A 15,542-nucleotide genomic window follows, 5' to 3' on the forward strand; every position below is an offset into this window, starting at 1 on the left:
AGTACTCCTGTTAATCTTAACTGAAAAAAATTAGTTTGTTAAAAAATTATTATAATAAATGCTTATGATTTATATTTTTAAAGGTATATTTGATTATGCTTTCATCAATCTTTCTAATATACTTATATAATTTATTAATTTATAAAATATTAGATTAACAGAAGAAAATTAGTTTGTTAAAAAATTATTATAATAAATGCTTATGATTTATATTTTTAAAGGTATATTTGATTATGCTTTCATCAATCTTTCTAATATACTTATATAATTTATTAATTTATAAAATATTATTATTATTACTTTTTCATTTTAATTATAATTTACCAAACAAACCAAACTAATCAACAATTTTCTTTTTCCTTTCGGGTTATGCCAAAGTCGTTGAGTCATTATAATAAATACTTACTACAAATTTAATTTTAAGAGTTTGTATTTTATTGATTGGTAAATTAAATTTATTGTGGTATAACTAAATTATTATAATGAATATTTGTAGATATAATTAATATAATAATTAAATTATTTATTATATTTTATTCAAGATATATACCCATAGATACTATTTATTATCTATTTAACTTAAATTATAAGTAAGTATATTAATTGTGAAAATTTTAGGTTATTTTTGTATTCTTGGTCTATTTCTAAAAGGCATGTTTTTAGTCACGGCAAATGTATGTTGTATTTTCAAGAGACAAAATTATACTACATCCGTCCCATAGTAGATGTCACATTTGGGAGATGCGAGACTTTAGAAAATGTTATTTTGTGTGTTAAGTGGTGAAAGAGAATGTAATTTTATAATTAATGTGAGACAGAACTTTTTCTAAAAGAGGAAATGTGACATCTTTTGTGGAACAAACTAAAAAGAAAAGTATAATATTTAATATGGAACGGAGGGAGTATATTCTATAGTGATAATGTTGATGTTATATTTGATTCTATTATTATGTTGTTTACTAAAACTTTTTCTATAATTAAAGTATATTTGAATTTTTCTATTTGATTTAAAGTACTTTAATCTATTTTTTCAAATTAAATATTGATTTATTTCAATAATTTGTTGTTGATGCTTATACTTTAATGAGACTGGTCGTCTACTGTTTGTTAAAACCCAACAGAAAAAATTACATGCTAAAATGTATAGTGGTTTGACGGAGGCTGTATTGCGAGGTGAGACAGATGGTTCGATGCATAGTAAACGAAGCATTATGTCTTCCAGTTCTGTTGGTGGTGCAAGATATATGATCCAGTACCAAGATGCGATGACTATTTATAGAACGATTGGTTATCCAAATTTGTTTATTACATTTACGTGTAATCCGAAGTGGCCAGAGATTGTTACTCCCTCCGTTTTTTAAAAATAGCAACTATTTTCATTTTGGGCCGTTCCTTAAAAATAGAAACTTTAGAATCTTTCTATTTTAGGACATGGGCCCCACTAACTCTACTTTCACTATTTTTCTCTTTCTCTTTCTTACTTTTCTCATTTTTCTTTTCTTATTTCTTACTTTACCAATTTTTCTCACTTACTTTACCAATTATGCCCGTGCCATTTTAAATGTTTATATTTTTTGAATACGAAAAGTAGATTTCTTGGGATTAAGGGACTAAAATCAGATGATCGTTCAGACATTGTATGTAGGATTTTCAAATTATCTGATTTTACTTTTTGGTCTTTATTTAAATATAAATCAAACATGCCGAAATATGAAGTGAAGTAAAAAAATGAAATTCGCGAACGACTCTGTATAGTGTATATATTGACCCTCCCTTTTTCCTTATTGCTAAACCCTTCCCCTTTCTCAGTCTAGGGTTTAACATCACTCTCTCAACGATCCAAGGACTGCAAAATTCCTCTTGAGGTATCATTTCTCTTTTAATCTCTATTCAGGATGAGCTTTATCATATGAGTCAGATTTATTTATCTTCTGTTTTTGGTGGGTAGATTTTTCTTTTTCATGTATAAGCTTCGACTTTCTCTTTAATCTTTGTGATTCATTTTGTGATACATTTAGTGCTTTCGGAATGGCTATCTATTAGTTTAGTTTTGGCATTAGGTATGATTTAGCTTCTGTTTTGGGAATGAGCTGAATAAATAAGAGAATAAAATGCCTATATTTTAATTTATTTCTGCGTTTTGCTTGTATTCTTCTCGATCTAACGAAATCCTTAATGTCGGTTTATTTGTTCGTTTCTCTGATAAGAGGGTTATAATTATTTTCAGTATTCTGTTGTTTTTTTGGTAGCTACTGAAATTAGCATCTAATAATCTTTGTCAATCTTTCAGGTTGTAGTAGGAATGGCTTTGTTCAGAAAAGCTGCAACTATTCTTGGGAGGACTGTTAGCAGCAGAATAAATCATGAAACTTCAGTGTCCAACCTCTCTATTTTTCAAGCGATAAGATGCATGTCTAGTTCAAAGGTTTTTGTTGGAGGTGCAATCTCTTTTTTTTTCTCTATCAGTTTGAGTGGTTCCTCTTGTGAAATTTTGTATGACATCCACTTAATTTGTATTGCAGGACTTTCTTACAACACAGATGAGCAAAGTCTTCGAGAGTCTTTTGATAAGTATGGAGAAGTTATTGATGGTAAGATTATCAAATATCATGATCATATACCTTATCAATCTTTGAACAATGTGATACTCTCAGTCACCTGAAGTTGATAACACATAATAATTTAATATATAAGCCTGTGAATTCTCCACAGTGCATTTTGTTCTAGATTTTATTGGCCATTAGATGAAAATATGCTTGGTCCCACCCACTCGATGGGGCTTTCTTGATTTTTGTAGGTAATGTGGAATCAGTAATCACATCTTTCTTACTCATTGCTGTATTTGTACTTGCTTGTTCAAATAATTAAAAACATTGATGCAACCCCATAGCATTACTTTTGAAATAGGCACTCTTAGTGGTTATTCTAGATTGTGAATAACTTCAGGTTGTGCTTATGGAATTATCTTTGATCAGGGAGTGTGTTGATTTTGAATTTGAAGTTGACATGTGTTTCTTCCCAGTCTTGTTATTCGTCTTTCTTGTATTGGTTAACTAGTAAGGGTTTTCATCCTGTATTGACTATTGGTAAATGATGAAGATAGTTGTGTCTTTATGCAGCGAAGGTAATTGTTGACCGTGAAACTGGGAGATCCAGGGGATTTGGGTTTGTTACTTTTGCTTCTGCTGAGGAGGCATCAGCTGCCATTCAGGCTTTGGATCAGCAGGTTTGGTAGCAGTGTTCCATCCTTTCTAGTTTCTAACAGTCTGTGTTCTTGTGGTTTCTCAACCTGACAAGTTACAATTACATTTTCGTGTTCCTTCTGGATTACCTTCAGGAACTTCATGGTCGTCAGGTGAAGGTTAACTATGCAAATGATAGGCCACGTGGAGGCTTCGGTGGTGGTGGTGGATATGGTGGAGGCGGTGGTTATGGTGGAGGCGGTGGTTATGGTGGTGGCGGATATGGTGGAGGTGGTGGTGGTTATGGTGGCAGTGGTGGTGGCGGATATGGTGGAGGTGGTGGTGGTTATGGTGGAAGTAGTGGTTATGGTGGCAGTGGTGGTGGTAGTTTTGGAGGTGGAGCTGATACTGGAGGCTATCCTGCAGCTGGAGAGAGCCAAAGTGGTGGTGGTGTTACCAGAGGCTTCGGTGGTGATTCAGGTAGCTATGGTTCAGGTGAAGCAGATGGTGGATTTGGAGGTGGTGAGGCAAGCTACAGAGACGACGACGCCCAGAACAACTTTACTGATAGACGGGGTTGATATAGCAATCCCCTGCAATTGGTTCAATTAATAATATATGGATTTCGATTGTGGTTTCTTCCAGAGTTCCTCCAGCTTGTCTTACTATAATTTCTAAGTATTTCATTTTTTTTCTTGATCTTGTTTACTAGTAGTAGTTTATTAGTATAAGGTTTTTTAAGTGCTGAGCTGCCAAAGCTTTATTTGGTGTTTGATATAATGCCACTATTATCCAAATATTTTACTTAACAGGCTTTATTTTGATTTACTTATGTTCATAATAAATAGAGCTGCATAAAGCTTTTGGTTTGACTCAGGAAATATATAATCTGTTTTAATATAGTCGGTTGCCTACATTCTAGCGGATGCTGCATCTGCATTATAACAGAAATTCGTTTTCTAGATTATGGAGTACGTATTTTGTTGAGAAATAAGTTTGTTAGTTCATCCAAAACTTCTTGTATGTTTGTAATTTTTCTGTGGGTATACTCTTTTGATTGCCATTTTCTTCATTACAATCATATTTTTGAATGACTGTAGTTATAGTGATAATAATTCCAGCGACAGATATAGTATTCAAATTTTGGATTTATCTATTACAAATATTGTTGAAGTTACTATATTTTTTAAATTGTGGGGCGCACCAATGCAAAAAAATTTAAAGAAAAATGGGCCATAAGTAAGTTTTATTAGATTAATAATTGGCTTGTACAGAGTCACATATAACCCAATCGCAATATTCTTTGTAGTATAAAACAATCTAATTTACTGAAGTCACGAATCATACCTTTAATTTTGTAGAACATCATTATGCTGTATATGTTACTTATAATTAGGTTGACATTGAATGCAGTAGCAGGAAAATGGTGTGTTGCCACAATCATGCGGTTGAATGATCTATCCAAGCTTACAATCTTATCGAGATGGGCACAATACAAGATTTTCAAAAAAATATTCAGCTCTTATAAAATCGTCGAATTATCAGTGTTTTTATGCAAAATCTGAGCGTCAAAACCTGAAATTACAGAAAAATTGTATTCCAAAAGTGAGGGACTCGTATTGCAATCAATTTTTTACATGAAACTCTTTGGTGTAGGCAGTTGGCGGCCCCCTCTTGTTTGGTCCATTGTCTTAAGGCTTTTAGTGTGAGAGTGACATTGTCGACATCACGATTCTTTCACCCAAAAAAAATTATGTCGTACATTGCCAACCAATTACTTTTGTATGGTAATTTTGGACCATGTAATAAGATATCTTAATATGTACTCTATCCATGCTACTCGTACTTTTCTATTTCGGATCGTCCCAAAAAACTTACACTATTTCTGTTTCAAGTAAGAATTAATATATTAAAATTAATTAAGTGTTTCCTTATTAAGTGATCTCTCATTACACTAAACATACTAATTTAATTACACTAAAAAATCAATCCCTAACGTCTGAAAGTGAGATTAGGTATACTAAACTATGACATATGTTATACCTCAACACTAATAATAATTTAAAGCACTCGAAATTAATAGGTGCGAATTTAATATCCAAGTATCTATATTTTATGTCATTTATGAGAGTTAAAAACTTTTTCAGTAAGAGCTGGAAGGCTTTAAAATGCAGTGTTATTGTCACCGTTCTTCATTTATTATTCCTTTAAATTGACGTAAATTTTGGTTAGGAATTTTAGTACAATACTAAGTTTAAGATCTCAAATTTATAGTTTATGAAGTACGGATTCAATTATAATAAAAACGTGTCAAAAATAACGGAGAGTCTTTGTGTCTTTGAAATGTTGATATTTGGATCTGAACTAATAATATTTGAATCTTGATCCATGAGATCGTCGTTTAACATGACAAATTTCTATAATGAAATAATGAATGAGTAAAATTTTAGTAATGGTCTTTCTTATAGCAAGCTGGGTAATGTGCAATATGAATCGAAGGACATTTATTGGAGGAGAAAATGTGGGTACCTAAAGATATAAACATTGCACTTTTAGATGTCTCTTAATATTAGAGCAAACCATATATACTTCATATGAATTAAAATGCATGTGAACTTATATATCATCACATCACATGTTTTTGGTATACTATCTAGTTGTAATGGTAAATCACACGAGTAAGAATTTTATTTAACCAAGTTTTGTTTAATTTCACTGTTTAATTTTATAGGAGTATATATTGAGTATTAGAATAAAGGTTAATTTTGGTTCTAAACATATGACCAAAATACGAATTTGGTCCAACACATTCACTTTTTAAAAAACAGATCCATAACAATGAGAATGTCGACAAAGTAGTCCTTTTTTTACGGTTCCGTCAAAAAAGGACCACTCCAATAAGGATTTCATTTGTTATAGACCTATTATCAAAAAAATAAATATTTGGACTAAATTTATAATTTTGTTATATGTTTAGGACCAAAATTGACGTTTACTCAGTATATTATTATATGTGAATTGTACAGATGGAAGATGTTGAAGTTATAGTTTGTGTGGTCCTGTATAAATTGGTAGCTAGTGTAACTAGTCACACACGTTTACACGCAGAAATGTAATAGTATGTGTGTGTGAAATGAATGAATGAAACAAAGCAATGAATAAGTAATTGATATTGTTATTTAATGATATTGTAGTATTTTAATAAGTCTTCAAACATCATGCAGGCACGAACAGAATATGTGGTCTCCTCCCAACAACATGTCGGCACGCACATAAACACCCACACGTACAATACCAATACCTATACCAACTTCATCTTCCCCATCTCCAATTCTATAATCTCAAACCCCTCTCTCTCTCTCTCTCTCTCTCTGACTCTTCAGGCTAATTAAGATGATCGGTTTGTGGCGGCGGAGGCGGTGACCGGTGAGCAATATTTTATGTTGAGGATTTTGTGAACAAATGTGTGCTGATCAATTTCATTATATTTTTGCTACTTGACGTTTTATATTTCGTTCATGAATATCTTGAAATTTTACTTGTGCTCGAATTAATGGTGTTTACAATAGAGTTGCAGAATGGTAAAGCATGTATAATTGATGATTATAAGTGATTTTTCAAAATTAATTTGATACTCCACATATGATTTATAGTCTTCTGCTAGGGTATTGAACTATTGATGTGCATTTTACATAATCTATATATATAATTGCATTTTATATTATGTCTTATGGATCTAAGTATATTTTGTTGTTTATAGAATATACTAAGGGAAAAGTACAACCTTATTTCACAGTGTTTATGGAAAAGAAAATATTACCTTCGATTAAAATTGGATAAAATATATAACTACTTTTCTGTGAAATGGGAAACTTGCAAATGCAAACATCTAAATTTTGGTTGGTGAATTAACTCTTTTTAGCTTCTTTTAATTTTTTACTTTTGAGTGGTTGTAAATTGTGAAGCTCGAGTGATATTCAAAATTTTATAAGTGAAGAAGCATTGCATTACTAAATACGTATATAAAAATTGAAAATTAAAAACTCCAGGATCTATGCAATTTTCTTTACTATGATTTTCAGTGAGAGCGCTCGTCAATTTTAAATAGCAATGCAGGCTAAAATTAGAGCTATAAGGAAATTAGAAGAGAGACATATATTGCAATTAAAAATGATTCGGTTCCTCACAAAAATAACATGTAATTAAATGGTTTTGTTTGAACAATAATTGTTTTGAAAAATAATTTGTTAATTTAAATTTTTTTTACTTAGCTGAATTGGCAAGAATGTGAGCAAAAACTAGATCTACAAACCTAAATTAAGTTAAATAATTGAAAAAATGACAATAAAAGTAGAATAATTAGATCGGATATAAAATTATGGGATCAAATTTGTGTTTTCCCTGAAGAATAAATAAATAAATACGTACTCCACTATTCAGCACGAAATAACAAGTGTATCATTGGTTTGTTTTTAATATTTTTGTACTCATTAAATCCAGAGTAAATTATTTTATGACACCCACTGTTATGAATCATCAATAGAGTTTTCCACAAAGTGTAAACATAAATCCTAATATTTTCTTCAATTTAACTGTGTTTTCTATCTTATTTTTAGGGAATATTTTCTTTAGTTTACACAACAAACTAAAAGCTACCTATTTTTTCAAAAATACCAACCTGTTTTCTGTATTTATGCTACAGGAGAATATGGATATTGGTTAAGAAAAGCAAAATTGAAGAAAAAGTCCCTAAAAAGTTGTTAAAAAAAGAAAAGAAAGTGACAACAATGTCTGTGGCTCATGTGGATGATGATGAAGAAGAAAACATTCACAAACCAAGCAAGCTCCAACATGCTGAGAAGGCTCTCCCCAATGGTGACATCTACCTAGGCCAGTGGGCGGAAAACTGCCCGAACGGGCAGGGCAAGTTCCTATGGGCAGATGGCTGCATGTATGTAGGCAGCTGGTGCAGAGGCAGGACCATGGGAAGGGGCAAGTTCAGCTGGCCCTCGGGCGCCACCTACGAGGGCCAGTTCAAGAACGGCTACATGGATGGAGAGGGCACGTACACGGGCTCATCCAACGACACCTACAGAGGCATGTGGCAGTCCAACACAAGGCATGGTGGTGGGATGCAGAGTTTCAGCAATGGGGATTGCTACAAAGGGCAGTGGTGCCACGGGAAGATGGAGGGGAAGGGGAGATATACGTGGAAGAATGGGAACGAGTATGTGGGGTATTGGAGGGAGGGGAAGATGAATGGTGTGGGAACTCTTGTTTGGGCTAATGGGAGTTTGTATGAGGGGAGCTGGCAGGACGGGCTGCCTAAGGGAAACGGGACGTTTCGTTGGGTTGATGGGAGCTTCTATGTGGGAGTTTGGAGCGAGGATGCGAAGGAGCAAAGTGGGACTTACTACACATCTAGTGCTAATAGAGGGAGCATTGGTTGGGACCCTTTGAATGTGTATTCGGTGTATTTGAGAGACTGTAGTGTTGTATCTGTGGAGAAGATTCTTGTTTTTCCTTCGGAGAAGATGGTGAGCTGGCAATGTGAAGGGAAGCCGTTGCAGAATCTGATCATAAGGCCTGCAACGAGGCAAGGAAACACTATATCGAAAGGGCATAAGAATTATGAACTAATGTTGAATTTGCAGCTTGGAATAAGGTATCTATCTATCATCTTTGATGCTTTCTTTCTCCTTGAAAAATAGATACCCTGCATTTCTTGTTTGTTTGGCTCATTTTTACATCATATTCAGACATTCTGTAGGAAAACCTGCACCGGCTACGTCTCTTGACTTAAAAGCAACAGCTTTTGATTCGAGAAACAAAGTGTGGACCAAGTTCCCACCAGAAGGAACCAAGCACACCCCACCTCACCAATCATGTGAATTCAAATGGAAGGATTACTGCCCCTTGGTTTTCAGGTATTTTCTCGTTTGTTCTACATCGTCTTGGTAAAGATCTTGCTGTCAATATGTAAGGCCTTTTAACGGGATGATGGGCCTGATTCTAATACGAACATTGTGTTTGGACTTTGGTGACATAGTTCTTGATTTCTACATTTTTTGCAGGACACTTAGGAAACTATTTAAGGTTGATCCAGCAAACTACATGATGTCAATATGCGGGAGCGATGCCCTCCGCGAGCTCTCGTCTCCCGGGAAAAGTGGTTGCTTCTTCTACTTGACCAACGATGACAAGTACATGATTAAAACTGTTAAAAAGTCAGAAGTAAAAGTGAGTTCCATACTATTTACTGGTGAGTTTATGCATGTAGATATGATTGCTCCATTCTACTACTCATCATCTAGGACAAATCCCAATTACTAAAACTTTAATCAGTGCATAAATATTTCATCAGAACTATGCTGTTTGTTCCATCATCTCATGTGTGTGACTGATTTTGACAATGTGATTTAACTGTTAAGTGGCTCCAGATTTTTGCAGTTTGTACTAACTAGTTCTGTTTCGCATAGCAGATGCTTAAGCGAATGCTTCCAGCTTACTATAACCACGTTCGTTTCCATGAAAACACGTTATTGACCAGATTTTATGGCCTTCACTGTGTGAAGATGACTGGGCCTGCACAAAAGAAGGTTCACATGAAATCAGATACATATACATTCTCTTTTTTTTTTTGCTATACAAAGGCTTATAAATACAATATTATGCAATGTGACAAGCAGGTAAGGTTTGTGATCATGGGAAACTTGTTCTGCACTGAATACTCAATCCATAGACGCTTCGACTTGAAAGGGTCCTCCCACGGCCGCCTAGCTGTCAAACATGAATCCGAGATAGACTCAACAACCACCCTCAAGGATCTTGACCTGAACCTCATCTTTCGACTGCAGAAATCTTGGTTCCAAGAGTTTTGCAGGTAATCAATCAATCTCGTTCCATCAAGTTCTCGCAAGTAGTATCATCCAAATCTTGATCTGTGAACTGTCATATGCAGGCAACTGAACCGCGACTGTGACTTTCTTGAACACGAGAAGATCATGGATTACAGTCTCTTGGTTGGCATTCATTTCAGAGAGATATCACCATCTGGACAGCCACTCAGTACTACCGAGACAAAACATCAAACTCCCATTGGTGAAGGAGATGGACACAAAAGCAGTGAAGGAGAAGCCCCCTTTGATGCTAACTGGTAACCATTGGTTTATCAAGTTAAACTTCAAATTCCAATCATGAGATGCTGATAGAATGTAGTGATGTTTTGAAGGTGGTCATCTATCAGATTAGGTTCAAACATGCATGCGCGAGCTGAGCTGACAACGAGGAGAAACAGCGGTGAGTGCCAGCTGGTGGGAGAGCCAACAGGGGAGTGCTACGATGTGATCCTAGTGTTTGGTATAATCGACATACTGCAAGACTACGATATCAGCAAGAAGCTTGAGCACGCGTACAAGTCCTTCCAGCACGATCCAACATCAATATCGGCTATTGATCCTAGGCACTACTCCAAGCGCTTCCGTGACTTCATATTCAAGATTTTCACAGAAGATCAACACGGATGATGTTTGTCTCGTTTTGAGGCTCTGCATATGAGTGTAGATAAAGGTTGTTTGAGGGAGTAGATGTTATATAGAAATGAGAGAAACATCAGATGCATTCAAAACAAGAAGAGATCATCTTCTGTATATTATGTTGCACTTTATAATTATTTGTTGGAATCACAACTAATTTACACTTCTGTCTGTTGTATATAAACCATGTTTCATTAGTTTGGAGTTTTGGTCAGGCCTATCACATCTTACAAAATGGGAACATTTCCAAACGAATGCCAAACACTCTCGAGGATACAATAACAACAACAACAACAACGACAACAACGGCCTTTTATGAGTACAAAGATCTAAAGATGTGTTTAACTTCAAAATATTAATGATTCAAAATCTTATCTTATCAAGTAGGAAACATTTGTGAGCACTACTTTTGAATTGAAAAGAAACAGGAACTTTCCTAGGTTAGCAAATGACTGGTGGGCTCATTTATTTGTGAGCACCACTTTGAAATTGAAAAGAATTTGGCTGATTTCTTTATTAGCAAATGATTGGTGGGTTCAACTTTTTAAGCCCCCATGTTTTCTTTACACTACTCTATTTTAGCTGTGATTTCCTGGAAATTTCCTAAACATTATTAGGAATTAGTCTATCTAAAGTTGATTAGTGTTTAATCTAATTCCACTCAGCTTCATATTAACTCATTTCCTGAGATTGTTTTCACCTGAGCTATCCATTTCCGGTGAGTAAACTCTCCATTACTTCTTTATACTTATATAATTTTCCTGCTTTAGCTATGTTCTTAAATATAGTTTATACTTTAAATTTAAATTAAATTCATGTTACCAGTCATGCTTTCTGTATATGCTATTTTTAGTTTCATAGCTAGTGATTCATTTAACTGGTCGCATACTTGCATATATTTTGAAAGATGTATCTTTTAGGTATGTCTTGAAGCAGATCTCCACACAAAATTTAACATAAGAGTTTAGATTTTAGTAATTTTATTTTCATGTGCTAACCATGACAGAATTTAATTTAACTTCCTTTAAAATATAAGTTGGAATGAAAAAAATAATGCATAAAATTGTACAGCAAAAATTTTGATTATAACTTGTGCTGAACACAACTCTACTCCATCAGCAGAGTGAAAAAATGCTACAGCAAATTTTGGAATCCATTTTCCAAAAGCTGGGAGAAAAGCTGGTAGACTATTCACATAACAATGTGACTGTCTTAACAAATTTAAAGCTCGATGTCACAACTTTGGAGACAAGCCTTACCTCATTGTGTGCTATAGCATTTGATGTCGAGGCCAAATGCAAAGAAGATGCATCGAGGAAAAAGAAGAGAAAACGAGAAGTTGAAGATTGGTTGACACAAGTTCAGCTAATTCAAACTAATTTTCTTGAACTACAATCGCGTGGATACATCACTAGGCTCTTGAGTGGAGGCCGAATAGCAAAACTGAATAACCGAGTGGGTGAACTCATGGAGCAAAGCAGGCATTTTGGTGAAGTTCTAGTCGATGATTATGATCAGAGGGGAGAGGCCTTTATAGCAGCTGAAATGTTTGGTGAAGCATTTGAGGAAAATTTGGACATAATTTGGGGGCTGTTAGTGGATGATAAGGTGGAGAGTATTGGTATATACGGGATGGGTGGTGTAGGCAAGACGACTTTGACAAAGTACGTCCACAACCGTCTGCTGCAAGAAACTGAAGATTGTGTGGTTTGGGTTACGGTGTCTCAGGTGTTCAACATAAACAAGTTGCAAGACAAGATAGGTTGTGCCATCGGTCTCAAGCTGTCGGATGAACATGATGCACACAAAAGAGCAGCTGAATTGAGGACAGCATTCTCCACAAGGGAAAGCATTGTGCTCATTTTGGATGATGTGTGGGAAAACATCAAACTGGAAGAGGTTGGATATCCACTTGGCAGGGAAGGTTGCCGGTTGGTTATAACAACTAGGTCTTCGAAAGTGTGTCATCAGTTCGGTTGCAAGAGCATAAACGAAGTGAAAACACTGCATAATGATGAAGCATGGGACTTATTCAAAGAGACACTGGGGCACGAGAGCCTACCTTCTGATGTCGAGGAAATTGCCAAGTGTATGGTCAAGATGTGCGATGGCTTGCCTCTTGGGATCATCACCCTAGCAGGAGGCATGAGGGGCGAGACGGCCGTTCATGCCTGGAGAAATTCAATGACAGAACTGAAGAAATCCTTTATGGGGCATGATGACATGGAAGATCAAGTTTATAAAGTGCTCAAATACAGTTTTGACAGATTGTTACCTAATCATCAACAAGGGACGAGGCGTGGATACACGAACTTACAGCTTTGCTTCCTGTATTGCGCTTTATATCCTGAAGACTGCAAAATACCAAGAAATGAGTTAGTCAGGAAATTCATTTTGGAGGAGCTGGTTGATACATGGAAGAGTATGAAGGCTCAATACGACGAGGGTCACTCCATGCTGGATAAGTTAGTGAATACGTGCTTGCTAGAAAGGACTCGCGATCACAGGGATGGAGATAGCATCAGAATGCATGATCTGATGCGAGCCATGGCGCTGAAAATTACTGAAGGTAAAACTGTGGTAATAGCAGGCGACTGCTGTGTGAAGGAACTCCCCAACGACGAAGTATGGAGTGAAGATCTTGAGAACTTGTCCTTGGTTCAGAACAGCATACAGGTGGTTCCATTTCAAATGTCTCCAAAATGTCCTAAGCTGTCGAGGTTGCTTCTTCGCGAGAATCCATTGGATTATTTGCCAGGATCATTTTTCTCGAGAATGCCTACACTGTGCACTCTTGATCTGTCCAGGACTCGTATACGAGACTTGCCTGATTCGTTATCTGATCTGAAGAGCCTGAAGGCCTTGATTCTAGGAGGGTGCCGAGAGCTTGCAGCAGTGCCAGACTTGGGAAAACTGAAAGCACTTAGGGAGCTGGACCTTTCGCATAGCGGAATCCTGAACATGCCTCAAGGAACAGAGAAGCTCCTCAATATGAAGCGATTGTTATTAAACGGCGCAAATTACTTGAGGATGTTACCTGCAGGAGTGTTGACCAATCTCTCAAATCTTCAACTTCTTCTTCTCCCATATCAAGTAAAAGCACCAGTAGAGGACATTGAGAGGCTGAAACAGCTGGAGGAATTTCAAGGACCTGTGGAAGATGCGCGTGATTTTAGCCGTGTCTTTAGAAGTAGAAGAAGCCGGGTACATGGTACTTTCTACAACATTCAAGTGAGATTGGTTTATGATGGTTTCTCTAACCGTCGCAATCTAGTGACTTTCCATCTCCGTGATCTTGAGAAAGGAGATGAGAACCAAGGTACCATGTCTGCAGCACATGATACCCTAGTATTCCATCACTGCTACGGTCTAAGCAACTGTTTAGCCGATGACTTCTCACGATTGGATGATCCAAGATCCCTCAAGTTGTTGGAAGTTTATAACTCAAGAGGAATAGAATGCATGATCACATATGAGAAGCCAGGATCTCAGTTTTCAAGCCTTGAAAAGATTTTGCTGCAAGACTTACCCGATTTTATGGGTATAATTCGCAGACGGGAAGCAAGGCCTTGGGGAGAACCAACATATGCACCAGCTGAAGCTGCATTTTCTTCTCTAAAATACTTGACACTTTGCAAGTGTAACAAGATGAAGAAGCTAGAGCTGCGCGCATCAGATTTTCCAATGCTCGAAAGAATCTGTGTTAGGAACTGTAATGAGATACAGGAGATAACAGAAGCAACAGATGGAACTGGAAGAGAAGAAGCAGAAGCATCCGTTGTCTCTCTTCCCCGGTTGAGACAGGTGTACTTGATTCATCTGCCACGACTGTCGAGCATCTGCAAGGCAGCATTGTTATGTGATTCAGTTAACTTAATTCACGTGGAGCAATGCCAAGCATTAAAGAAACTGCCGTTGAATTTCTCAGAGAGCGACAACGACAACCATGCCCTCGATGAAGGATTGTATCATTGTTCGCCTCCACCGTCTCTCGAAGAAATCTGGATACTTGAAGAAGAGAGAGAATGGTGGGAATCATTAGAGTGGGAGCATCCCATTCAGTCCCATCTCATTCAGCCTTTCCTGCGATTTTGGGACTAATGAAAGAAACAAATGACATTTTGTTGTAATTCATGTATGTATTGCAAACTCAGTAATTAAACTTAATGCAAATGACATTTTGTTGTACTAAGGGTATCAGCTGAAGGTTTAGACATGAGCATATGCACAATCTTGTTCATTTAGTTCAAGAATCATCAGTAAAGCATACAATAAAGGGTGACAAGTTATGAGATTCTTGCAGCTTATTCAAGAATCATCATCAAAGACACTAGGACTAATATTATAATAATGTATGTGCTTAGTGCTAAACCCTGTTTCCCTGTTAGATTGCAAAGCTTCAATTCCAAACTGGAAGAGTTCATGCTTGATTCCAACCTCTGCATTTCAACTTCAAGTTATGCTTCGATTCCACATAAAGATTTCTCCTCAGCCTTCTCATGGCAAGATTCTTCATTTCCAATTGCTGGAATCAAGCTATGACCATTGCTCAAAGGCATGACTGTAACATTTTATGTTCATTTCTACAGTTCAACTTGTGCTATGCTAACTCGAACTTTGAAGCTAGCTTTAAACTCAGGAGCTTCAGTTTCTGAGGATTTCATGACTGGAAACTAGTACTACTAGTTGTTAGTAGTTTAACAAGACTGGAGAATGTTGCTGTAGCTAATAGGACATTTTTTTTATTACACGATCGATTCATTAAGCCTGGAATTTTGTCATAGAAACACCAGGTCCCTGTTGCATCTACAACTACTATTTGTTA

The 15,542-nt window shown here is 36.1% G+C and overlaps 3 protein-coding genes across 7 annotated transcripts; all 3 read left to right on the forward strand.

Annotated features, from left to right (window-relative positions):
- The first annotated feature begins 1,732 nt into the window (after positions 1–1,732).
- LOC125188408 (glycine-rich RNA-binding protein blt801-like) lies at positions 1,733–3,881 on the forward strand. 2 transcript variants are annotated; one of them, XM_048085231.1, is made up of 5 exons: positions 1,733–1,865; positions 2,291–2,438; positions 2,523–2,591; positions 3,120–3,226; positions 3,338–3,881. In XM_048085231.1, the coding sequence occupies exons 2-5, from the start codon at positions 2,303–2,305 to the stop codon at positions 3,761–3,763; spliced, it is 738 nt and encodes a 245-aa protein (XP_047941188.1). In that variant the 5' UTR covers positions 1,733–1,865; positions 2,291–2,302; the 3' UTR covers positions 3,764–3,881. The 2 variants fall into 2 exon arrangements, with proteins under 2 accessions (XP_047941188.1, XP_047941189.1); XM_048085232.1 differs by lacking the exons at positions 1,733–1,865; positions 2,291–2,438 and having other exon boundaries at positions 3,104–3,226.
- Positions 3,882–6,451: 2,570 nt separating this feature from the next.
- LOC125188407 (phosphatidylinositol 4-phosphate 5-kinase 6-like) lies at positions 6,452–10,884 on the forward strand. 4 transcript variants are annotated; one of them, XM_048085228.1, is made up of 8 exons: positions 6,452–6,608; positions 7,885–8,847; positions 8,942–9,109; positions 9,257–9,422; positions 9,665–9,781; positions 9,872–10,065; positions 10,144–10,338; positions 10,414–10,884. In XM_048085228.1, exons 2-8 carry the CDS (start codon positions 7,970–7,972, stop codon positions 10,706–10,708), a joined length of 2,013 nt encoding a protein of 670 aa, XP_047941185.1. In that variant the 5' UTR covers positions 6,452–6,608; positions 7,885–7,969; the 3' UTR covers positions 10,709–10,884. The 4 variants fall into 4 exon arrangements, with proteins under 4 accessions (XP_047941185.1, XP_047941187.1, XP_047941184.1 ...); XM_048085230.1 differs by lacking the exon at positions 6,452–6,608 and adding an exon at positions 6,614–6,646 and having other exon boundaries at positions 10,401–10,588; XM_048085227.1 differs by lacking the exon at positions 6,452–6,608 and adding an exon at positions 6,628–6,646.
- A 528-nt stretch (positions 10,885–11,412) lies between these two features.
- Positions 11,413–14,905, forward strand: LOC125188406 (disease resistance protein RPS5-like). The gene is made up of 2 exons (XM_048085226.1): positions 11,413–11,435; positions 11,837–14,905. Exon 2 carries the CDS (start codon positions 11,849–11,851, stop codon positions 14,816–14,818), a length of 2,970 nt encoding a protein of 989 aa, XP_047941183.1. The 5' UTR covers positions 11,413–11,435; positions 11,837–11,848; the 3' UTR covers positions 14,819–14,905.
- Positions 14,906–15,542: the final 637 nt, after the last annotated feature.

Source organism: Salvia hispanica, chromosome 5 (genome assembly GCF_023119035.1).
Source record: "Salvia hispanica cultivar TCC Black 2014 chromosome 5, UniMelb_Shisp_WGS_1.0, whole genome shotgun sequence".
In the NCBI taxonomy this organism is placed as follows: domain Eukaryota; kingdom Viridiplantae; phylum Streptophyta; class Magnoliopsida; order Lamiales; family Lamiaceae; genus Salvia; species Salvia hispanica.